This window comes from Heloderma suspectum, chromosome 1, assembly GCF_057233095.1.
Source record: "Heloderma suspectum isolate Gila_16-S chromosome 1, 16-S_ref, whole genome shotgun sequence".
In the NCBI taxonomy this organism is placed as follows: Eukaryota; Metazoa; Chordata; class Lepidosauria; order Squamata; family Helodermatidae; genus Heloderma; species Heloderma suspectum.
Window position 1 is genome coordinate 74,459,885 of NC_139458.1, and position 26,355 is coordinate 74,486,239.

A 26,355-nucleotide genomic window follows, 5' to 3' on the forward strand; every position below is an offset into this window, starting at 1 on the left:
ATTACTAAAACTATATTTTCCAGGGAATACTGGAACAATGGTTGTGATAGCATTGTGATTTGAACTGACTGGCCTCTAATGGGTCTGTATCATAAACAACAGAGGGTCCAAGTGGGATTTCAGTTTTGCCCACCTCTATCCACCTTTTTCTTGGGGTGGGCTTTATTCTCTTTGCTTCATGTTGTCTGATTCACTGAAATATAAATTTGCTTTTCTAAATGAGCGTTGTCCATCTCTCCCCTTTTTCCTGCATGCCCTATTGTTCTTTCATATAACCTGTATCACCTTGCAGCTTCATTTTTGCTGATATGTACCTGTTGGCTCAATCCCTACTAGACTTGTTTTCAGTAATAGCTTAGGTGGTTGTTATTGTTATGCTGCCTACCTTCTACTGCAAACTTACCAGTAAAGGCATCCTGAAAACATGATTCAATAACTTAAATCCAGCACTAATTTGAGAAGAAAAGTGAAGAAAAATGAAACGTTTCTGTGCTGTCCAGATTCTGTTTCACTAAACACATAGTGATGTGCCTTTGCTTAAGAAAGGGAGGAGCCCAGTTCTAAAGATCCCAAAATCTTACACCTTAGTTTCTGCCTTTTTGTTATTGTTATCTTGACACTTCGTTGGAAATGTGGCAGTTTGACAATACTGTTACTATGCCATCATCCAGAAATCACCTTCTGCTTACTGTCTGTATATGTTTTTCCACACTTCTCCAGCAAACCTTGGGCTCAGGGATATGTTACAGCATGTCTCTTCACAGAGGTGCAATATGCTTTTCCCATTGCACTGAATCTGGGCTGCAGTAATTTCCCACCCCAGTCTGCTCTTTCTCTTCCTTTGGCTTTGAAAGCAGGCTGTGTGTACCCTGGTGCTCTTTCAACAGGGAGGATAATGTGGCTGGGGTTCTACTTTCCTTTTTGTGCAGGTGAAGGGAAGTAGATTGGCTCTTTCTAACTGCATGTGGGGAAGAGGCCTGCCTTTCCCCAACAAACTTATCAGCAACATAAACAAACATGCCTACTCTTATTCTCACAGCAGTTTCTTCAAGAAAGGTAAATTTCATAGTGAGATTTGAGAGTTTAAAATCAAACAAAACAAAAGAACAGTCATACCCTTAGAATGTGGCATTGGCCATATAACAGCCAAGAGTCCACACAGTCCATACATTGTCATACATGCAACATCCCATCAATAATCCCAATCTTTGGACAGCTGGCCGCTTGAAAATTTGAACAGTGTCAGAAGAATAAAGATATTGGAAAGAGCTAATTTTCTAGTCCCTTTAAATGGGCCTCCATATTACTTGCACCTTATTTCTGTGGCATGTACACTATTTTTTCATAAACATTTTATGCAGTTGTGCATAAAATAGTGAGAATAGTGACTATTTATATTGCACAGTCATTGGTAGGTTCCATAAGGGTGCAATCCTATGGCTGCTAGACAGCGGCTAGACAGCCATAGGATTATTCAGTTTTTGGGAACCGACTTTGGAGCCAGTGCTCCGAGGTCAGCTCCTAGAAAACCACCTCTCCACCCCTGCCACCTTGTAAGAGGTGCAGTTTTTTCTCGGTGCTTGGAAGAGCAGTGCAGAGTGGGGAAAAAGGGGGTGTTCTTGGGGGTGGGGTGGGGAGGGGATGACGGAAGTGTCGTTACGAGGCTTCCTATGTGTCATCTGGCCTCCCCCCACCCAATCTGACCCACTCTGGCTAGATGGCCAAAATCGGCTGTCTAGCTGCTAATGCAGATTGGCCAGAGAGCAGAGGAGAAGATCCCCTCTGTGCTTTGCCTGCCCTGCATTGGATAGATGGTTGTCCCCGAGTTCAGAGGTGGCCAACTATCCCCATTGGATTGCACCCTCTGAATGCTAACTGCTTCTGTCTTGGTCCTACTTTCTGCCTTTCTGATTATAGATATATTTAATCTTTGTCATATTAGTAGCACTCTGGTAATAATACTGCACTCCTGAATGCTCATTCATGTCTGGCAGTGCAAATTGTGCTACAGTATATGGCAGAGTTGAGGCTTATATGCAGAAACACAGTGCTGATGCAAGATAGACACATTCCACCTTAGGAAACTCCAAATGGTAAAGTCCAGGTAAGGGCTCTGGTATGCCTGAGGGTGATTCATTTTACCCTTCCTTCCCATAACACCATCCACTCTCATGGAATTTTAAACCTCCCAGTGTTATGGGAAAGAAGTCATTTTTGGCTATTCTTCTTTGTTTCTCCATCCTGTCAACTGATGTCTTCACTCATCTGCTGTGGTCGACAGATCTTCAGGTCTGGCATGCAGAAATGGGTGCAGATTACAAAACTAAGAAATTAACAGGTGAGATCAACCATGGCTGTTTTGTCTCCTGTTGCATCAGGAGATATAAAGACCCATCTAGTGTCTGGGAGAAGAGAGGGCAACCCCACTAGGGTCCATATTATAGATTCCCTAGCCTTGCTCAGACCAGTACAGATTTTGTAGTGTGGAACTTCTCCACTAGAGAGAGAAGCTGATGCTGGTTTCATCTTTGAAGCATGATTTGGTATCTAGTCTCCAGAGGTAAAAAAAATATGATGCACATCCCTCTGGGTTCCAAACTATCCCCTATTTCCCATGCAAAGCCTCCTTTGAAAGATGTTTTTTATTTATTTTCATCTAAGCGGGAGGCTATGGATGAATAAATAAATAAAGGGAACTTCTCAGTTGGAGAGAAACTATTTGTTCCTCACACCAAGCAGCAGCTATTTAGAATGTTACACCAGAGAATCTTCCCCTCAATGACATTTTTGCTTGGTCAATGGTACGAGGCATATTTGAATGCAAACTACTTTTTCTTTTGCCTTCCTTGAGGAAGTTCACAGCAGTGTCTTTCACTGAACACTTAGAAACATAGAGCAATTTATTATTATTATTATTATTATTATTATTATTATTATCAGCAGCAGTAGTAATAGTAGTAGTATTTACATTTTAATATCTTTTTTCTTCTATTTACCCCTCCTAGAATGTCAGGGAAAGTTGAATTTTATATGAGAAAAAGCACCCTAAGGTGAAATTGCAACCACTGAAGGTACTTTTTAGACACTTGACAGATCCTACATGATAGCTTGAGGGAATGTGCAGGGCCATCATTATGCTTGCAATTCACTTCAGCAGGTGTCTTTCACAAACTGGTATCTTTATATGTTGAGGCTACTTTGTGTGTTGCCTATAAAACTCTACAAGGTCTGTGAACCTTGGAAAAAGTCCTGGGAGCTTTGTGAGAAGTGGGTGTCATCCGTGTCAGACCTTCTGGCATTTGGTGTTTCACAAGTATCACTATATGCACCTTCGAGTCTCTTTCACTATTTGTAGACAAACAAATGTAATGTGCGAACAACAATGTAATGCAACCTCTTGCAGATTTCTAGTGAAACAATGTATGTTGGGGCAGCAGGGTTACCACAGAAGGCTCTCCCCATCACCTGTGCATGTTGATTTGAAGGCCATGTGAACAACTATTCAGCATAGGGGTTTCTTCAGACCTTATTGTATGAGCTTGGTAGAGCGGCAGAGCCTGCTGCTACGACCTCCATCCCCCTGTCACACATTGGTATGTCATATGAAAAGACCTGCACTTTTAAATGCACAAGAGCCAGTATTAAAATTGACTGAGGACCATGCAGGAATGCCATTTCAATCTTTTGAGTGTTCTCTGTGGCCCAATTAATATATTATCTATGTGATGTTTTTGCTAGTTCAAAGCTGCTTCCCAGTCCACATCAATAACCTTCAGTATGCCAACCTTTCCCAACCTGGTGGTCTCCAGATGTGTTGAACTTCAACTCCTATAATTATGGGAGGCCTCCTGGTTGGGGAAGGCTGATGCATGCAGTGCATATTTTGATCATGTGGATAGTCTAGATCACAGGGTTACTTTCCGCATTAACGTCTTGGATTATGAGGAATATTGGTGTAGGAATGTTCAAAACATCTATACATAATTGATACAGTGTGGTAGTACCTTTGCAGCAACAACCATAGATCAGCCTCCCTAACCTTGTGCCCTCCAGATGTTTTGGATTTCAAATCCCATAAGCCCGAGCCTGCATACCCAATGATCAGGAATGCTGGGAGTTATAATCCAAAACATCTGGTGGGTGCCAGGTTGGGGAAGGATGCCTTAGATCATTCGTTTGGGTCACCTGTGAACTAATGAGCTCTACCTGAAACACATTATTGGTTTTTCTTTCACTATTACTGGTACACTATTACAGGGACACCCTGTTAAAGTTCTTTTAAAATCTCCTGGTCTCTCTTGTTAAATTTTTCCCCATTTAACTACTAAATGCCTCCTTTGTCACAAAGTTGCTGCCACCTCTCCTCATAATTGTTGTATAGTATATTTTAAGCCTGGTCTACACATGGAGCAGAATGATGTGGTAGAGTTCTGATGAGGTACAATAGACATTATCACTTCAGACTGCAGGTGGGATATAACATTTTTGAATGCAGGCTTGTATTAGAACTCCCTGCAAGGAGAAAGCTGACACAGCAAGGGATGAGCTAGGCTAGAACATTACTCCCTCATGTACTAGCTTTCTCCTTGCAGGGAGTTTTAGAAAATGCAAAGGAGCATTCAAGGGTGGTATCTCCTGCCTGCAGCCTGAAGTTGTGGAGTCCACTTCCCCTGGATTCTACCACTCATTCTGCTATTTGTGTAGACCAGACCTTGTAGATAGTACCATAAAGTTGTATACTTTCCAGTCTTCTAGGAAAATGAGGACTGTTATTTTCACACTAGCTGGAGGGAGAATGGAGCCCTTTACATGGGAGAAGCATCACTTACCAACAGTGGTGATGCAAATCATCGTGGTGATAATTATAGCAATTTCAAAGTCATTTGTGAAGTCAGGCCACTACAAATACTGACATCTTCAGCCAAACAGGTGTAGGAAATACAGTGTTGGAAGCAGTTGCTGGGTGAGGGGGGAGCTGGGTGGAGAGAGAAAAACCCTTCTGAATGAATAGGAAATATCTGAACTTTCTTTTCTATAAGCTCCATCTGGCTTGTCCTTGAGCTCTCCAAGAGATTTATGCTGCCTACTATGTCTTGCTTCAGTCCACACCCCTGTCCTGTGCAAAAAAAATGTGCTGGTCTGTGCAATGAACCATTCCCTTTGAAACCCACCCTCAATGAGTTTCTCCATTTCTCATTAAATGTTGGGAATAAGCCAGCTGGAGGTGGACTCATCTCCAGCAGGGATTCAGTCTCTCATTCTGTTAGCGCAAGGCACTTCCACTAGCTTGTCTTCTATCTGCTGTTTTTGTTGCTTTTCCTTTCCCATTTATTAGTTGTGTTGTTTTAATTTCTCCTATCTTGAATCCATCTATTCTTTACAAAACTTGCTTTTGAACAGAAAAATAAGAGGTCACAAATCAGTTCTTTACACTTGAGAGATGGAGTAATAACAGGTGGCAAGACCAGAGGCAGCAAGAGCCTGGGATTCTGGTTGTCATGGAAACATGTCAGACCTGCAGAGAGATGAGCTCTGTCAGCAGTAGGGGGGAAAGGAACACGACAGAAGCTCAGTGCCACTTACCCTATAGGTTCAAATTGTGTGTCAGCCATCCCTCCGAGGGATGAAGGCTGGAAATATGTGGAAATGGTGAAGCCAAATTCTGAACACAGATCTGAACTGTAGAGAGGAAGGCGTACGGGTGCAGGACAGAGCAGCTCTCGGCTTAGCTAGCCAACGGAGGGTTTTTGTTTTTCATTTTCTTCACTGCAAAACCCACGCGCTTGATTGCCCACTGTCCTCTGCCCTTTGGGGCCTGAAATGCTAACATAGAGGGCCACAGTGGCCTAGAGACAAGACACAGAATGCACAGATAACAGAGATGTTATGCTGCCCATTCTATTATATTGTTATCCCTAATAGCTGAAGGATATGCACTTCTACTATGTAAAGTGTTTTGCAATCTTCATTGATATTTGGAAGCTGTAGTGTACCATCACTTCGTGGTGTTGAGGCTACAGATTTTGGGATTTGGGGTGAGAAATGTGGAATATCTTCAGAGTAGTATCATGATGCTTAATTTGGGGTCCAAAATAACTTCAGTTGAAATCAGCAGCATCCTTCCTTCCATATTTGTAAGGGAATATTTTACATTCAGTTACAAGATTTGCATCTGGAGAGGCAACTACAAAGCTGGTAGTAGGACTAGAAAACTCGTATGAGTTGTGGTGGTGGAAAAAGGGTTTTAGAGAACATGTTTTAAATATATGAGCTGTTAGGGCACCTTTCCCACCTCCACCCCCACCATGATAAAACCTTGTTTGTTTAGCTAACAGTTCCAGCTAGCAGGGGCTGGAGTGGGGATTCTTCAAAAAGTACACATGAACCACTATTCCCTTGTGGTAGCTCAAGGAATAATCCTAATGAGTATAAGATCTGTTGTTGTTCAGTCGTGTCCGACTCTTCGTGACCCCATGGACCATAGCACGCCAGGCCTTCCTGTCGTGTGCTCTCTCCCGGAGTGTGCTCAAGTCCATATTCATTGCATCAGTGATGCTATCTAGCCATCTCATCCTCTGCCGTCCCCTTCTCCTTTTGCCTTCAGTCTTTCCCAGCATCAGGGTCTTTTCCAGAGAGTTTTCTCTTCGCATTAGGTGGCCAAAATATTGGAGCTTCAGCTTCAGTATCTGTCCTTCCAATGAGCAGTCAGGGTTGATTTCCTTTAGGATGGACTGATTTGACCTTCTTGCAGTCCAGGGGACTCGTAAGAGTCTTCTCCAGAACCACAGTTCAAAAGGATCCATTCTTTGGTGCTCAGCCTTCCTTATAATTAGGGGTGCACGAAAGTCACTTACCTGGTCTCACAGCTTGCTTCGTGGTCGGGGGGAGGCGCTTCGCTGCTCCCCCCGAAGTTCAGGCCGGGGGGGGGAGGCTTCCCTCCTCGCCCGGCCGAAATTCAGGCCGGGGAGGAGGCGCCTTGCCTCGCCCGGCCGCGAAATAAAAAGTTAAAAAAAAAAACGCCCCCGTGATAGGCTACGTGACGATTTACGTAGCCTATCACGGCTAGATCTGCAAAGTCAGCCTTGATAGGCTACGTTAATCGTCACGTAGCCTATCACGGGTGACTTAAAAAAAAAAAAGCGTGTACGCAAATGGCGGCCCCCATAGGGAGCCGCCATTCGCGTTCCTTATTTGGTCGCTGTAGTCTACCTAAATCTTTACGTAGACTACGGCGAAAATAAGGGCAACGCAAATAGCGTTGCCCTTATTTTCGCCGTAGTCTACGTAATCTTTACGTAGACTACAGCGACCAAATAAGGAACGCGAATGGCGGCTCCCTATGGGGGCCGCCATTAGCCGTACGCGCTTTTTTTTTTTACGTGACGATTTACGTAGCCTATCACGGCTGACTTTGCAAATCTAGCCATGATAGGCTACGTTAATCGTCACGTAGCCTATCACGGGGGCATTTTTTTTTTTAACTTTTCTTGGAATGGCGGCGGCGGCAGCCGGTCAAAAGACCGGCTGCCGCCCCTGCCCCTGTCGAAGCCCTGCCGAACCGCCGCTGCGACCCGCCACCGGGAGCGATATTCGGGAAAGGTAAGTCCCATCCGGGGGGGGGGCGGGGGGGGCGGGCGGAGAATTTCTCCCCGAAACTACTTCGGGGGGCCAAATACGTTGGCACTCGGCCCCCCGAAGTTTCGGGGAGAAATTCTCCCCCATCCCTACTTATAATCCAGCTCTCACAGCCATACGTTGCTACTGGGAAAACCATAGCTTTGATGATACGAATCTTTGTCAGCAAGGTGATGTCTCTGCTTCTTTCTCTGCTTCTTACTATGCTGTCTAGGTTTGCCATAGCTTTCCTCCCAAGGAGCAAGCGTCTTTTAATTTCATGGCTACAGTCACCGTCTGCAGTGACCTTGGAGCCCAAGAAAATAAAATTTGTCACTGCTTCCATTTCTTCCCCTTCTATATGCCAGGAAGTGATGGGGCCAGATGCCATGATCTTTGTTTTTTTAATGTTGAGTTTCAAACCAGCTTTTGCACTCTCCACTTCCACCCTCAACAAGAGGCTCTTTAGATCCTCTTCGCTTTCTGCCATTAGGGTGTTATCATCTGCGTATCTGAGGTTGTTGATAATTCTCCCGGTAATCTTAATTCCGACCTGTGATTCATCCAACCCAGCGTTTCTCATGATGCACTCTGCATATAAGTTAAATAAGCAGGGCGACAATATACAGCCTTGTCGTACTCCTTTCCCAATTTTGAACCAATCGGTTGTTCCATGTCTGGTTCTTACTGTTGCTTCTTGACCCTCGTACAGGTTTCTCAGGAGACAAGTAAGGTGGTCTGGTACTCCCATCTCTTTAAGAATTGCCAGAGTTTGCTGTGATCCACACAATCAAAGGCTTTCGCATAGTCAATGAAGCAGAAATAGACATTTTTCTGGAATTCTCTTGCTTTCTCCATGATCCAGCGAATATTGGCGATTTGATCTCTAATTGCTCTGCCTCTTCAAAACCCAGTTTGTACTTCTGGTAGTTCTCGGTTCACATACTGCTGAAGTCTAGCTTGTAGGATTTTGAGCATAACCTTGCTGGCATGTGAAATGAGCACAATTGTGCGGTAGTTTGAGCACTCTTTGGCATTGCCCTTCTTTGGAATTGGAATGTCAACTGACCTTTTCTAGTCTTGTGGCCATTGTTGAATGTTCCAAATTTGTTGGCATATTGAGTGCAGCACTTTAACAGCATCGTCTTTTAGGATCTTAAATAGCTCAGCTGGAATACTGTCATCTCTGCTAGCTTTGTTGTTAGTAATGCTTCCTAAGGCCCACTTGACTTCACTCGCTAGGATGTCCGGCTCAAGTTCAGTCAGCGCACTATCATGGCTATCAGGGACATTGAGATCTTTCCTGTATAGTTCTTCTGTGTATTCTTTCCACCTCTTCTTAATCTCATCTGCTTCTGTTAGGTCCCTGCCTTCTTTGTCCTTTATCATGCCCGTCTTTGCACAAAACGTTCCCTTGAGATCTCCAATTTTCTTGAAGAGATCTCTAGTCTTTCCCATTCTATTGTTTCTTTGATTTCTTTGTATTGTTCATTTAAGAAGGCCTTCTTGTCTCTCCTTGCTATTCTCTGGAACTCTGCATTCAGTTGGATATATCTTCCCCTTTCTCCCTTGCTTTTCGCTTCCCTTCTTTCCTCAGCTACTTGTAAAACCTCCTCAGACAGCCACTTGGCTTTCTTGCATTTCTTTTTCTTTGGGATGGATTGAGTTGCTGCCTCCTGAACAATGTTATGGACCTCCGTCCATAGTTCCTCAGGCACTCTGTCTATTTTATTTATTTATTTATTTATTTATTTATTTATTTAATTTCTTTCAGGTCTAATCCCTGAAATCTATTCCTCACCTCCACTGTATATTCATAAGGTATATGATTTAGGTCATACCTGAATGCTTTAGTGGTTTTCCCTACGTTCTTCAATTTAAGCTGAATTTTTGCAAGAAGAAGCTCATGATCTGAGCCACAGTCAGCTCCAGGTCTTGTTTTTACTGACGGTATAGAGCTTCTCCATCTCTGGCTGCAAAGTACATAATCAATCTGATTTCGATATTGACCATCTGGTGATGTCCATGTGTGGAGTCGCCTCTTGTGCTGTTGGAAAAGAGTGTTTGCTATGATCAGCATGTTCTCTTGGCAAAACTCTATTAGCCTTTGTCCTGCTTCATTTTGTACACCAAGGCCATGCTTGCCTGTTATCCCAGTGATTTCTTGACTTCCTACTTTAGCATTCCAATCCCCTATGATGAAGAGGACATCTTTTTTTGATGTTCGTTCTAGAAGGTGTTGTAGGTCTTCATAGAACCGATCAACCTCAGCTTCTTCAGCATCAGTGGTTGGGACATAGACTTGAATTACTGTGATGTTGAATGGTTTGCCTTGGATTCGTACTGAGATCATTCTATCGTTTTTGAGATTGTACCCCAGTAGTGCTTTTTCCACCCTTTTGTTGACTATGAGTGCTACTCCATTTCTTCTAAGGGATTCTTGCCCACAGTAGTAGATATAATGGTCACCTGAATTAAATTCGCCCATGCCTGTCCATTTTAGTTCGCTGATTCCCAAGATGTCGATGTTCAATCTTGCCATCTCATGTTTGACCACCTCCAGCTTACCTTGATTCATTGATCTGACATTCCAGGTTCCTAAGCAACATTGTTCTTTACAGCATCAGATTTTCTTTTCACCACCAGACACATCCACAGCTGAGTGTCCTTTTGGGTTTGGCCCAGCCGCTTCACTCTTTCTGGCGCTACTTGAAAATTCCCTCTGCTCTTCCGAGTGGTTCAAAATTGGGAAAGGAATACGACAAGGCTGCATATTGTTGCCCTGCTTATTTAACTTATATGTAGAGTACATCATGAGAAACGCTGGGTTGGATGAATCACAGGTCGGAATTAAGATTGCTGGGAGAATTATCAACAACCTCTGATATGCAGACGATACCACCCTAATGGCAGAAAGCGGAGAGGATCTGAGGAGCCTCTTGTTGAGGGTGAAACAGGAGAGTGCAAAAGCTGGTTTGAAACTCAACATTAAAAAAACTAAGATCATGGCATCTGGCCCCATCACTTCCTGGCATATAGAAGGGGAAGAAATGGAAGCAGTGACAGATTTTACTTTCTTGGGCTCCAAGATCACCGCAGACGGTGACTGTAGCCATGAAATTAAGACGCTTGCTCCTTGGGAGGAAAGCTATGGCAAACCTAGACAGCATAGTAAGAAGCAGAGACATCACCTTGCTGACAAAGGTCCGTCTAATCAAAGCTATGGTTTTCCCAGTAGTAATGTATGGCTGTGAGAGCTGGACTATAAGGAAGGCTGAGCGCCGAAGAATTGATGCTTTCGAATTGTGGTGCTGGAGGAGACTCTTACGAGTCCCCTGGACTGCAAGGAGGTCAAATCAGTCCATCCTAAAGGAAATCAACCCTGACTGCTCATTGGAAGGACAGATACTGAAGCTGAAGCTCCAATATTTTGGCCACCTAATGCGAAGAGAAAACTCTCTGGAAAAGAACCTGATGCTGGGAAAGACTGAAGGCAAAAGGAGAAGGGGACAGCAGAGGATGAGATGGCTAGATAGCATCACCGATGCAATGAATATGGACTTGAGCACACTCCGGGAGAGAGCGCAGGACAGGAAGGCCTGGCGTGCTATGGTCCATGGGGTCACGAAGAGTCGGACACGACTGAACGACTGAACAACAACAATGCATTTTGACGTAAAAACTCCTTCTTCAGGACCTAAACATACAAACAGAATAAAGGGCAATGCTTTAAAAAATACTGAAAACTTAAAAGACAAATCAATAAACAAACACAGAACAGAATTCATAAAAAGTCCTTACTCTACAATGTAAAATACAATGGGAATTATGAAACACTAAACAATACAAATAATGTACACTGGTCACAACATAACAACATATCAGCCACCTTACCTTTGGTGGCCACATGTTTGGCATTAATGAGAGAGGATCCAAGTGCATTTCAATGTTCTTTGTGATCAGGAACTCTGATGGCCCAGGAATTTTCAGTCGTGCGGAAGAGCCCTGCACTTGTATGGCCATTATTTACCAACCGTGTAGCTACTGGAGGAGCATGACCAGTGGGTGTGTCAGCAGCATCTGTAGCACTCATGGATCTGGCCCCGCTTCCCTTGTGAATGTGTGAGGGCAGTCTTATGAACACTTCCCAAGTATGCTTAAGATTGGAATCAAAGAGTTATCTTGTAGTAGTTGATTGAACGTTTTCAGGAGTTGTGATGCTGAATCTCCTTGTCTACAATGCTCTCTAGAGCAGTTGGAATTGTCAAGTGTTTGTCAAAATTATTTTGGATGACATAAGGGAAGTGAGGTATTGCTTAGCACACCTGCTTGTCCTTAAAATATGTTTAGCAGTACGTTGGAACTTACTGGCCCATGACTCCCTTAATCTGAAAAGCTGAAAAGAAAATGGATTGGATCCAAACTAATTCAGTTGAACTTAGGTCAGTCACACTGAAATCAATGGAGCCAGTTAGTCCCACTTATTTTGATGGGAACTAAGTTCAACTAACTTAGTCTGGATCCAACCGTTTTGTTTTCTGCCAGAGAGCAAGGCCGTCTGGATGTAATTATAATTATCTGTATTATCATTATTCTGGGGAACTTCTTTCGCAAATGCAGGGTTCAAATCCTGCTAAAGAGAAAATAATGCAAGGTATACTTTGCATGTCTCCTGATTTAAATAAGCATATTTCTTACCTGCAGCCCAGAAAGGACCAGATGGGGCCATCATTTCCAATAACTACTGTGACTTCTGCCTTGGAGGATCTAATATGAATAAAAAAAGTGGACGACCAGAGGAACTTGTCTCATGTTCAGACTGTGGGCGCTCTGGTAGGTGATTCCTTATTGCAACTTTCTATGAGCAATGAAAATATATGTCTCCCTTTTCCTATGCTTATGGAGTGTGTGGATTGATTGTTTTGTTTTGTGTGATTGGGGTTGGTTAGACATGTTAATTCCAGAGCATAATTTTGAATGCTCATTTTAAAGATCATGGGCTAATACAGAAACTTATTAAAAACTGAAAGTCATATATAAGAACAGAATTGTTCCTATTTAAATGAAGACAATATTAAAGGAGAGTTTTTGTCTTCAGATGGCATAATTACAAATGCACTACTGAGATTTTTGCATCTTGGATTATGAGTATTTCCATTGGTTGGTCTGTCTGTCTGTCTGTCTGTCTGTCTGTCTCTCTCATACACACACACACATATACACACACAAGGAAGCAAGATTGAGGATGGTCAAACATTGTCAATAACAATGTAATTTTTAAGAGGTTTTAGATTTCTCCTTTTAACATACCTGTGTGCGCAGGCATGTTTTTATATAAACTGTGGCCTGTACCTTTCATTTCCTACATGAGTAATTTTTATTTCTCAGTTCTTGAGTTTGAGTATGTTCCAGTGCTTTTATCTGAGTTTGGGTAGTTGTTTTTAACAAGGAAGAAAACAGATGCTTGTACCTATGTTTACTATACTTTATTCCATATTAAAATTGTTTCAATTTTTTTTTAGGGAGTTGGGGATAAAAATCAATGGATTAAAAGCATGGTCTATCCAGTTGGTTTTTCATGCACATAATTATTTGCATGCAGCCTGTCTATAAGCAGGTTTCTACTCATTAGAATTGCTGATGGTGTGTGTGTATGTGTTGGTGGCAGGAAGGCGGGGAGAATGTGATGGGTTGCTTTATCATGTCTATACAGTAACAAACACCCTTGAAATCTGAGAGCTATTGCATTGTTTCTGCTTCTGGCATTAACAACATTATGAGTGTTGTAAATCTTCAGTCTCTTGTCAAAATAATGCAGGACTTTCTCTTGCAAATTAACAGCAAACCTTTCATCAAAACAGTGGGTCACAAAAATTCTCCCTGCTTCTTCCAAACCTATGCTGGTGGCAGCAGAATGCTATTTTGTGCTTTTGTGTGAGATTCACACTCATTACAAAGAGATATCAAAGAGTCTTGCTGCACCTTAAAGTCTAACATATTTATTGGGGTATAAACGTTCATGGACTAGTGCCCAATGAAGTGTTATTCTTAGTTGGTAGATGTAGATAGATGTGTGTGCACACACATATGCACACAAAACGTACACATGGAAATAGATGTCAAAATATTTTTGAAACAAGGGGGCCAAATGGTTATGAAATGCTGCAGGTACAGTTTGTGCAGGAGTCTCCATTTATTGTTTGGCCTTAGTTGCCAACACAAAAATAGTGGTGCTCTGCCCATGCTAATTTGGGATTAGCACCGCCTTATGTCAGAAATCCACTGACTGCTACACACATAGGGGAAGGTGCTGTACCTCAGTGGCAGAGCACATGTTTTGCATGCAAAAGGTCCCAGATTGAATCCTTGGCATTTCCAGGTAGCGTTGGGAAAATTCCTATCTGTAACTGTAGAGACCTGCTAGGTAGACAGTACTGAGCTAGAAGCACCAATGCTTTGACTCAGTGACTGGTTTCACATAACATTCTAACCCACACTCAGTGATTGAGTGTGGTTGTTGTTGAGCCGTGGGTTGTTTGTTGAATTGTAGGTTAGCATGTTGTCTGAACCCAGGACATTTTCCACAGGGTGGCTTGTTAACCATGCAGTGTGGCTTATTTTTCTCGAGCAAGCCACCTTGAGAACCCATGATTTATTGTTGGGTTGTTCAGGGTGGTTAACAAGCCACACTGCATTGTTAATGAGCCACCCTGCAGAAAATGTCCTGGGTTCAGACAACACACTAACCCATGGTTCAGCAATGGAGTGTGGGTTAGCGTGTTGTGTGAACAGCCCCAGTGGTTGGGTTCAGATGATTAGCAGAGGAAAAGAAGCCACCGTGGCTTCTTTTCCCTGCCCTGCAAGTGCCACTCACTTGTGCGCCATTTCCCTCATTACTATTGCCGCAGCATGGGTTGCTGTGTTGTCTGAACCTAGCAAGGTGTGCAGCAGGGGTGGCTTCTAAATCACTCCACAACCCCTACAATAAGCCATGGATTGTGGGATGTTTTGGAAGCCATCTCCTCTGAGTCCCTCACCAGTTTTGGACAATGCAGCAACCTGCAGGGAGGATAATTTGGGAAACAGCGCACATGAGAGTGGCACATGTGGGGAAAACAAAAGGAGCCACAGTGACTTCTTTTCCCTGCTGATCATCCAAACACAGCCAGTATAAGGCAGCTTCCTATTATGCTTCTAGCTTCTACCCAGAATACATTGCCTATTGCCACATCTTCCAATTCAACTTGATTTGTGCCAGATTTCTGGACAGGACTTACACCTTAAGAATTTACATCAGGTGTTCCTAAAACTACAATACTCCTTCACCAAAGTTTTAAAGAAGAAAAACACCACATGGACAAGGCCAGACTAGTACCCAGGGATAACCTACTACAGAACAGACCCAGAAGAGAAAGTGACAGAACAGTACTTGTTATCACCTACATCTCCCAGCTAAAACATGCCAACTAATGATAACTATAATTAGTTATCTACAGCCCAACCTGGACAGTGGCACTTCCCTCACACAGCTCTTGGGTGGTAGCTCTGACCTTCCTTATAAGCCCCCCTATTCTGAAACAGTTGCTCACCAGCTGCAAGAGGCTACATAACACGCACACACACAAACACGCATGCACGCACACACACCCAAGGGACCAGACCTTGCAACAAAACCAGATGCCAACTTTGTCCCCATATACATTCAGGCAACATTGTTACAGTACCTACAGACCTTCAACCATATTATCAGAGGCTCATTTGCCTGCTAATTCCCAAATGCAAGGCATGCTATCATAAGAACAGCCATGCTACATCAGACCAAATACCTCTCTGTTTCAGCATTCTGTTCCCACAGTGGCCAACCAAATGCCTGTGGGAAACCCACAGGCAGGTTATGAGTGCAATAGCATCCTCCCGCTCATGTTCCTCAGCAACTGTTATTGAGAGGCAAACTGCCTCTGATACTGGAGAAAATGGGTAGCCATGGATAGCCTTATTCTCTGCAGGAAGCCTGCCAATGGTGCCATTCTGCTGATTACATAGGACAAAGTCTATATAGGGTGTCAGTCTATATGCAAAAGATTAAATGGACCAAAACCTGACAACATTATGAAACTAGTGGGTGAACATTTCCATTACCCAGGATATTATGCTGCTTGCCTTAAAGTTGCTATTTTCCACATAGGAATTGTTAAAGGAGTCTCCAATGTGAAACAGCTGAATTAGAACGAATAACAAACATTGATTTTTTATTCAGTTAGGCCTGAATCAAGACAGTGGTTTCCTCTCTCACTACAGCAAAGCTAGGATAATTGTGTCATCAAAAATTACTGCTGTTGTGAGTGAGCACTATTCTTATTTTAGAGCTGAGCTGAAATAAGCTTTCATTTCAGAGATTTTCCAGAAATGGGGACTGGGTAAATTTCAGCAGAGCATGACCTTACTAATGGCAGTGTAGCAGTTCTCTCAGTGGCTGCCACCTAGCAGCTGCCATTTTTGGCCCCGAAATGCCTCTCTAAGTAATGCTATATCATCACATAGCATCATCCTGGGGGCATTATGGGAAAAAATGGTGGCCTGGCAGCAACCTGGCAGCTGCCACCTGGCAGCAAGTGAAGGGAGCACTCTGCTGCCAATGCTGTCACCACCACAAAGCATAGACAGTAGTGGCAAAGACAGGCAAAAAGACAGTTGCGTTATGCAGAGGGGCCTCTGTCAAAAATAAAAATAAGAAATGACAGTAGCCAGTGGGAGCCACTATTTTCCCCAGTGGGACATTGCATCAACCAAGTAGTGTCATGTCAAGAGGCATTCTGGGGAAAATGGCCACCATTTTCTGTTGGCCACTGAGAGGAGCACTGCGCTTCCTGCATTGCCACAAAATATAGGTAGCAGTAGCAAAAGCAGGAAAAATGGTATGAGTGATCTTTCCTTTGCCCCTGAAATTCCACCTTGATTCGACTGAACGTTCAAAAAGTTGAACATTCAGTCCACTCTATTTGCATTTAAACTTTTCATTGAATTGTCACAATCTCTACCTCTTTCATTTCATGGTATTTGACCCCACATTTTAGGGGTGGGTTCCTATAGTTGTGAGTGTGTATGTGCGCACGCACGCGCGTGCATGAACATATACACACAGTACTGTGCCAAAAACTTCCCCCACATTTTTGACCATTCTCATTCAATTTGATAGAAAAGGAATTGCTTTTGAAAAAGAAATTCAAAGAAGAAAATTTTGGGGAAATTATCATGGATTGGGTTCAGGGTTCTTATGTTTACTTTACTTATGAGGTGGCTAAGGAGCATGTGGGAGTGTCTTGTCTTTCATTGTACTGAAAGCAAAAAGAGAACCTTCTGGTTTTTGTTTGTCTTTCATTGTACAATCATTTCTTTGGCAGCCTGTAGCCTCTTTGGTTTCCTGCATGTCAATTAAAGCCCAGAGGAAGATGAGCTTTTCTATGCGGGGCTGTTACTCTGCTGTATCTGCTTTTGGTTTCATCACAGAATTGAGGTCTGAGCATTACACAAGAGTATTTCTTTTCGTGGTTTTCTACTACATAACTTCTAGGTGGCAGTTTGATATAGCAGAATAGCACAAATACACAAGTGAAGAAAGCGGGTTCTTTTGCTTTCACAATTAAATGCCGCATGTTCCCTCCTCTCAAACACACACACCCCTCACTGAAAGTGATAATTAAACACAGAAGTGAAACTGGAGGGTCATCATGTTACCTAAAGAACCTATAAACAACCATGAGGAGGGAATGACAAGTGCATGATAAATGCCTCGTGTAGAAAAGCCCAATATCATGAGGTAATTCCTCCCATCGAGCTTTTTCAGATCAGGAAGCTCAGAAACGCCACCAAAAGAAATTGAAAATAAATTCCGAAGCACCCTTTCAGAAGACATTTTTCTCAGAAAAGCTCTGAGCTTTTTCGTTTCTTATTCCTGCTCCCCCAAAATGAAATACCACTTTGAGGAATTTTTTCCTCCATTCTTTTGATGGTGGTCACCTTCTTTCTCACACCTTTCCATAATGCCCTAGAACAACACTAGGTATGGGGCATTGTGAAGGATGCAAAATAGGGGCTAAACTGCCAATGTGGTTACTGCTTTTGTCACTTGCAGTGGCAGTGAAAAACCCTTAGGAAAAAAGAAAGAAGCTGTGCAACAACCCCTGCTAATGACAAGTTCTAACTGTGAGAAACTGTTGGAGAATTTCTCTTCTTCCTGGAAAAATTCAGTGAAATTGTCCCCCCAGTATCTCTGCCAACAAATAGGGTGGAGAATTTTGAGAGGCCATGTGCACACAACTCTACACACATACACCTCCAACAGGATAACTCTTCATGCATCTGATGAGGTAGGTTCTAGTCCACAAAAGTTTATGCCATAATAAATCTGTCAGGTTGCACAAGGGTCTTCGTTGTTCTTGCAAAAGACTAACACAGCTAACCGTTTGGAAGTTGTTACAGAGAAACACCTAACGTTGGCCACAATCCTTGGCTAATGACCTCTACAAACAGTATTTCCAATGTACCACAATTTGCATGATAGTTTTGTTACAAAGTTTTTCTTATACTGTTGCGTTTCATAAACCATCTTCTGAATGTGCCACAGAAATCTGATTTTACAGTTCTCTTCCTAACAACAGAGTCTAATATATTAGCAGAGTAGACCTGCTTTTTTTCTGTGAGCTACCACAGGAATAAATAAAACTTTACAATCCAGTAACAGAATCTTTTTGCAAGCTAACTATTATTTAGTTTGAATAGTTTACCAGAGTAAGCTATCTGTAAGACAGATCTCTACTGTATACAGCAAGGGTGGGAACATGTGACCCTCCAGATGTTGTTGGACTGCAACTCCCATCAGTCTTAGCCAGCATAGTCAATGCTGAAGGATGATGGGATTTGTAGTCCAACAACATCTGGAGGGCCACACAATTCCCTACCCCTAGTATACAGGATAGTGTAACCACATACAACCTGGAAGGCACAACACCCTTGATTCTGACTGAGACCTCAGATGGTTTGCTCACAGAGTAAATTACTTTTAGATGACAGAAGGAGCCATGTCAACTTCTTAATTATTCCATGCATGCATCCAGTAACATATTTCCATTAAGTCTTATCGTATTACATTTATTTTCATCTTTGGGAATATGATTTGATTCTGTACATTAGCATATATTTTCTCTATAACCACTTCCTTCAGATACTTGAAACCACACTAGTTAGAGCTACTGAACAACAAACTTTGGGGGAATTTCAATATTTCATTCTTCAAGGGATGGGTTCAGGAATACAGGGTATTCTGAACCGTGTGTCAGAAGTTACATATCAAATTAGAATTCTTTCTTTCTTTCTTGGTGGATGAAATGCTTTCAAATGTTTAGATTTTACCTAAGGCACATTATATTGATGTGATTTTATGTAAAGAGACTTTACTAAGATGTGAAACAATATGTATTTATTTATTAGTACTGAAAATGTTCTCCACTTTGTTTTGCAAAGGAACCACACCACTTAGGAGAACAGGTGCAGGAAGAGATCAGGATGAGGTGCTGTTTTTTTTAAGGCACTGAAAACTTATGAAATGGGTTATTATGCTCAAATAATAAATTTAGGACAGTTGATGCCAAAATGGAGGTCAATCATTGTACCTTGTACTCTTAACGGATTTTCATTATCACACTCAGTTTAAAATCTTTCAAAGCTGTTCAAAATAATCACAAAAAATGTTTTCTGTGTGTTTTAAAGAGAGGAAAACAACGTTAACCCTTTTGCTGCTTTAGCTTATGGGCATCTGTGGTGGGTTTTTTTACCTTTTCAAATGCAATTCAGCTCATACTTCCTTTATTGCTCCTGTTGCTCCTCTGCCTCTGTATCATTGACCTGACTCACATTAGTTATATAGATGTATGGTTGAGAGATGTCTTTAGTCTGAACTGTTTAATAAGGATAATAGCAATAATAATAAAATTAATTATGATGCCTGTTGCTTAACCCATGTGCTGATATATTCATCATACATGTCAGCTCATTTGGGAAGAGAAAGCAGGAAGGAAGAAGCGGTGGCAGCATACACTACGGAGGACTTGTTTGGTTCCACATCTGAAAGCGACACCTCAACTTTTCATGGCTTTGATGAAGATGACTCAGAAGAGCCTGTCTCAAACCAGATCAGCAGCTCCCGTTCTGCAAAGAAAAAGGGCAGCTGCTCAAATAACTAATCACACACAAACTCTATGAGAGATTTCCTGCCTTTTTTTTGCTACTTTTACTCTTATGGTTGCTCTTGCATTTTTTTATTAGACCCATTTTCGCAATTGGGTGTATACACTGAAAGCACAACAGTCTAAAATGTTAGAAAACTTCTCTGAAAAATCCTTTTGCCTATTTTATTTTCATTATTATTCCCCCTCCTTTCTTTCTCTTTGCAAGCCTGAAATGTGGATGTCCTTGAAAAAAAGTAAATAAATAAATAGAAGAGAGCTAATTTTCTCAACTTTTAATATATAGATACAAAATAATTCAGAAAGGGTTGGACACCAGGAACCCACCTCAAATAGTGTTTTTAAATATTTATTTATATATTCTATATATTAGGGGGGGGGAAAGACTTTTGAGATTAAGGAAAAAAGCAATGAAGTCTACTTGATAATCTAACTATACAGAAAGAGAAACAGCTGTGATATGGAATATTCCAGATGAAAAGGAAACCCAAACCCTCGCCGGTGTGACTTTTGCACTGTGAAAACTTTGCATTTACTGTAGCACACTGGATTTTGTGATTTTCCCCTTTGTACTCCTTCTGTCTTCACCTTTACCAGTTTTAAAAGGCAAGGAAAATCAACAAAGACCATAAAAAGGAATTTCCTGCCTCCGTCCTTTGGACACATTTGTACTCCTTCAAGAATGCCTCATCTCTCCCACCTTGGCATCTTTTTTACCAGGCGCTGCTTTTTGCTTTGGTTCTTCCTCACCTGCTACATTGTGGAAAGCTATTTTCAAGCACAGGGATGGAATACAACCATCAAGTCACAGATTCTGCAAAGATGAAACAAAGGATGGGAATCTTGAAAGAAATGAAAAGGAAAAAATACCTCATGTTTCTTTTATTTTACTTTAAAAACAAAAACAAAAACAAACCCCCATTTAGTCTTATTTTTGATAGCTCCTCTTGAAATAAACCAAAGCAATACTCACTAATCTTCAAAGGGCAGCAGAGAAGACAGAAACTCTTTCTCTCATTTGCTATTTCAGCAGCATGGAATTGAGCAGCAGGATTAAAAAGGTATGTTCCAAAATTAAATATGTTTCATTATGTATGTATGTATGTATGTATTTATTTATTGCATTTATATCCTGCCGTTTTTCCTCCAAGGAACCCAAGGTGGCGTACATAATCTTCCTTATCCTCACAACAACAACCCTGTGAGGTAGGTTGGGCTAAGAGTCTGTGACTGATCCAAAGTCACCCAGTGAGCTTCCATGGCCGAGTGGGGACTAGAACCTGGATCTCCCGAATCCCAGTCCAACACTCTAGCCACTACATCACACTAGCTCTAGCCACTACACCACACTGGCAAATGCTTGTGCTTTGAATTTATTCCAAATTGTTGTGTATTCTTTGTTAGAGAGTAAAGCCCAGTGTAGACATACTGGCCTTGCTTAGATGGTCACATCTTGGCTTAGTAAGGTTAAGGTAACAAACTATGGTTAATGCTATGCATAGGCCAAGTTTGTACAATCTTATCTTGGTTTAATAAGCCAAGATATGAACAAGCTTTTTGCCTGTGCATGTAGCCCTTTTGCTCCTCCCTTCATAGCATGAGCAATCAAACCAGGAAGCAACTAATTAACCATAGCTTCCTGGTTTGATTGCTCACTCTGTGATGAGAGGCGCAATGGAGCTGCGTGTACAGGCAAAAGTCTTGTTCATATCTTGGCTTGTTACACCAAGATATGATTGTCCAAACTGGGTCTATGCATAGTATTAACCATGGGCTGTTACCTTAATAGTGGTAAAGATTCCAAATGTAAAGTGAAATCACGGTTTAACTTATTGAACCAAGTCCTGCTTCCAGTGTTTGTGGTGTGTGTGTGTGTGTGCGCGTGTGCGCATACGTGTGTGTGTGTGTGAGTGAGAGAGAGAGAGAGAGAGACAGACAGAGAGAGAGAGAGAGGGTATAGGTAGATGTAGATCTAGCTATAGATATTACTGATACTTTCTTGTCATCTTGCAAGTAAAGAGGCAGGGAACCTGCCTTAACCATAATTTGGTCAGCTGAGATGTACTTACCATGGTTTGCAAACTTACTTCAAACCATGGTTTCATATCTTGATTTGCATCGTTTAGGTATTCAGAAGTTAACAAAAATAAACCATGGAAAAGCACTACGTTTGAATAGGGGCAATAACATTGGGCCATTTGTGTGTGATGTTTTTGTGTATTTATACATTGATATTATGCTGGGACATATTTAGCTCTGACTCACACCATTGTAGGGTTTCAGAGAGTAATGTAAGGTCAGTTTAGCACTTGACCTTAGGACTGATACAATCTGGAAAAGATTTATGGTATAGTGCATTGTCCATATTCATTATCATTTCCCATTATTGTTCTACCAGGCCATGTTACATCTTGCTGTCCCATTATAAATTTATCAATGATATTTTGACTTAACAATGCCAACATGGCCACAAGTGCCATAGGTCAGTGGCAGAACACATGCTTTGCATGTAAAAGGTCCCAGGTTCAGTCCCTGGCATCTGCAGGTGGGGCTGGGAAAGAATACTCCCTGGAAACCTGCTGCCAGTCAGTGTTGACAATACTGAGCTAGATGGACCAGTGATCTGATTTTGTGTATGGCAGCTTCCTATGTTCCTAAGGGCGCAATCCTATGCAGGTTTAGACAGCAAAAAGTCCTACAACTCCCAGCGGGTTGTTGTAGGACTTTTTGCTGTCTAAACTTGTATAGGATTGTACCCTATGGGCTTTAACTGATAAAAGTATTTCATCAGGCAATACTTTTTCTGTGTTGCTCCCTGATCAGAACCAAGGTTTCAGGCCATGTTGTAACTATGGGCACATCAACCATTCCTTGTCATTACTGTAGAGTGTTCCATAGGATTCCCTTACACTGGGGTTACACCCCATACTAAGAAACCCCTTGTTTCCATACAGCATTAAGTGCCCAGAAAAATGAGAGTCTCCCATGTTTCACAATAATCAAAAACTACAAAGGAGTCCAAAGTGTACAGTTGCTACCCAAAAGGAATCTTATACTGTATTACTGTTTTCATTTGATGGGGAATATTTCCCTGTTATGTCTTATTTGTATTGCATTGAATCCAGAAATCAAACTTGAATACTAAGGAGGTGGAATGGAAAGATACAGTAGGACAGCCTTCCCAGCCTGGTGTCCACCAGATGTTTGGACTACAACTCCCAGCCTTCTTGACCATTGGCCATGCTGAATGAGGCCGATGGGAGTTGTAGTCCAAAATATCAGAAGAGCATCAGGTTGGGGGAGGCTGGATTAGGAGAACAAGGAATGGGTGGAGTGTATATTTGTTTATTTACAGACTTTATGCCCTGCACTTTAGCCAAAAAGGCTCCCAGAGTGGCTTATAGAGATACGAAGCGTGACTGTCCCAGCCCTCAGGCTTACAATCTAAATTTATGGCATGACACACAAGGAATAAGGGAGAGGGAAGATATGTTACATTTATGCCGTTGGCCAAATCCCATTCTCCTTTAGACCAATGTCAATGTAGAGTAAAACTAATAGTCACTGGATTTGTGTTTTGGCCTAGTAACATATAATAGTCAGCCAAGACTGCTTGGCTGTCAAAATTTGGGGATCCAAATCTGCTAGTGAGGACCTCTTCACACATTATGCTTTTAGGTGTACACCTATGATATTTTAAATGTATACCTATAAATGTAAAATTCACACTGGATTTTGTGATTTCCCCCTTTGTACTCCTTCTGTCCTCACCTTTAAGAGCTCAAAAAGGCAAGGAAAATCAGTGACCATGAAACCAAGGAATTTCCTGCCTTCTTCGTTGTGTTTCCAAACATGTACACTTGACAGGGAGTCAGATAAGCTGAGTCAGTGGCAGACCCAAGTTGGTTCTGCAAAACACGTGAAATGGCCCTTAGAATTGGAACCTTGTAGGTGGGTCATCTGATTGCTTGCAGATGTTGCTGGGGAGATTTGGAGATAAAGACTCAGTAGGTGCAGTGTACTGTGGGAAAGGAAAGTTTTTATTAATTTATAAAAATGGCCAAGCTTTGCTTATTTTTTATTGATATACTAAATTCCCAAGGATTGCTATTTATATTTTAATAGCATCATTGATGCTTTAATGTATGTGGAACATACTGGGGTGATGAGCCAAGATCTGAAGGAAGAGAACAGCATTTAGAAGAGATTTTTGCCTGTGAGGGTCTTACAGGGCTTAGTTGGAATAAAACTTGCAAAGAATCGAATTGAACAAAATGTCTTTAGTTAGAACCACAGTTATATAGAACAATACAGCAATTGCCACATAGAGCTCAATGCATAAGCAGTCTATGTAGCCAATAAGCCTTAGTCTAAAGAGAAATGTGAAATTCTTGTTTGCAAAATGCTATAGCTAGCCAGTTCAAACATTCCTTCAGAGTTACTCCTCTGCAGACAACTTTAATCCCAAAGCCATAGGACAACGTAAAATGTAACAAATGCCAGTGAGAAATGTAAAAATTGAAGCTTGGAAGGACCTAGCTCAACAGTAACAATGCAAATATAACATAAATATTGATTCACCACCCCTTGCTAAGCATTGACACACACACACACACACACTCACACCCATATTCTTTCTCTGTCTCTCTTTTTCAGTTTTCCTTATATAAGGTAATTATTATTCAACTCCCCAGCAGAAGCTGACTCTCTCTCCTCTTAGCTCTCCCTTGAGTGACTCCACCTCTGCCTCTAAATCAACCGGTTCATTCAGCTTAGGTTATCAGGAGACAAAAATTCAGAGCGCAAAGAGCAGTCAAGGCCAGCCCTGCCATTAGGCAGAGTGAGGCAGCCACTTCAGGCAGCAGATGTGGAGGGATAGGAAGCAGAGGGGCAAGGAGCAGTGTGCCACACAGTGTGCTCTGCATCCCCTAAACTAGCCAGCTGCCCTCAGGTGCAGTGGAGGATGCTGTCCCATTGCCAGTGTTGAAGTCAGATTCAACTGCCAGCCTGGGCAGCTTTTGTACATGGAATGGGAGAAGGTGTCATCATGTCCTTCGCCTTAGGCAGCAAAATGTCTTGGGCTGACTCTGAGAGCAGCAGTAGTGGGATGTGGAAGTGGAGAAGTTGGAGTCTAGCAGCTCAGGACTAGGGATTGTAGTTTTGTGCACCATCTATTATTTGATAAGTGGGCGAAAGAAACCCTGTTCTGTTCACTATGTCATAAAATCTTATGGCTACAAGGAAACAATGGTGCAAGGTTGCACCCTGTTCTTGGCTCTAGAGTTCCTAAGTCTCCCATGAGATGCTGAGTACAGCAAAACATTCCCTGCTCCCACCTCAAAACACCCTGATGTAGTACAGCTGCTCAGGAAGAGGATGCCAAGACCAGTACTGTAGTAATCCCCCCCGTCCTTGGCCCCCAACTTTTTGCCGGTGCTTAGTTTCATAAGAACATAAGAAGAGCCATGCTGGATCAGACCAAGGGTCCATCTAGACAAGCATTCCATTCCACAGTGGCCAACCAGCTGTCGACCAGGATCCCATAAGCAGGACACGAGTGCAACAGCACCCTCCCATCCATGTTCTGCAGCAATTGGTGTACATAGGCATTGATAACCTTCTCCTCCAGGAATTTGTCTAATCCCCTTTTAAAGCCATCCCAAGTTGGTGGCCATCACTACATCTTGTGGGAGCAAATTCCATAGTTACCTATGTGCTGTGTGAAGAAGTACTTCCTTTTATCTGTCCTGAATCTCCCACCAATCAGCTTCATGGGATGACCTCGGGTTCTAGTATTATGTGAGAGGGAGAAAAAAGTATCCTATCAGTGCAAGGGAATGAGCTGTCTTTTCACGAAGCAATGAGCTTTTGTCAGAAGAGTGCCTCCTGATACTCCATGAAAGTGAATGGCAGATGGGTGGTAATCCTAACATCACATTACCCACACAATGTTTGCCAACTTGAGTTAAAACCTAATGTCTGAAAGCACCCCCATTTTAAGTACTGACTGTAGACTAAAAACCTTGAAGCTTTTGAAATGAGATGCTTTGTAGGGTCTATGTAGGATAGTCATGTGGTGAGCACACTCTGTGTTGTTTCACCCTTAATCTTCCCCCCACCCATCTATTGCTTATTGTGAGTAGTTGATCAAATTAGCCATTTTTCAGCCCGTGGCTTAGTTCCATAGATATAGCAAGTCATTCCTGCTCATGCCTGGAGCGGATCAGATAGTTGATAAGCACAGCCTGTGGAAGGGACACCATCTGTGATAAATGCCTTCGGTGCCTGCTGTCATATTCTAATCTGGCAAATTCTTTTCATCATCGTGAAAGGCAGGGACAAAACAAAATTTGCAGTCCAAAATTTGAATTAGTCCTAGGTATAGTTCTTTAGACATCTTGCTCATTACTGTATGTGCCCTCTGGGTGTTCTGTTCTAATGTGAATTAATGGTTACAGCAAACCTATATGATAAACGCTACTCTGCTCGTTAGCTTCTT

General features: G+C 42.2%; 1 protein-coding gene across 1 annotated transcript in view; it reads left to right on the plus strand.

The window, feature by feature from the left end:
* Window positions 1–26,355, plus strand: part of DPF3 (double PHD fingers 3) — a 297,459-nt gene that overhangs the window by 228,526 nt on the left and 42,578 nt on the right. The window contains exon 8 of the mRNA XM_084847675.1: window positions 12,319–12,447. Within this exon, the coding sequence (XP_084703801.1) occupies window positions 12,319–12,447 (129 nt within the window). The remainder of the gene's footprint in view (window positions 1–12,318; window positions 12,448–26,355) is intronic.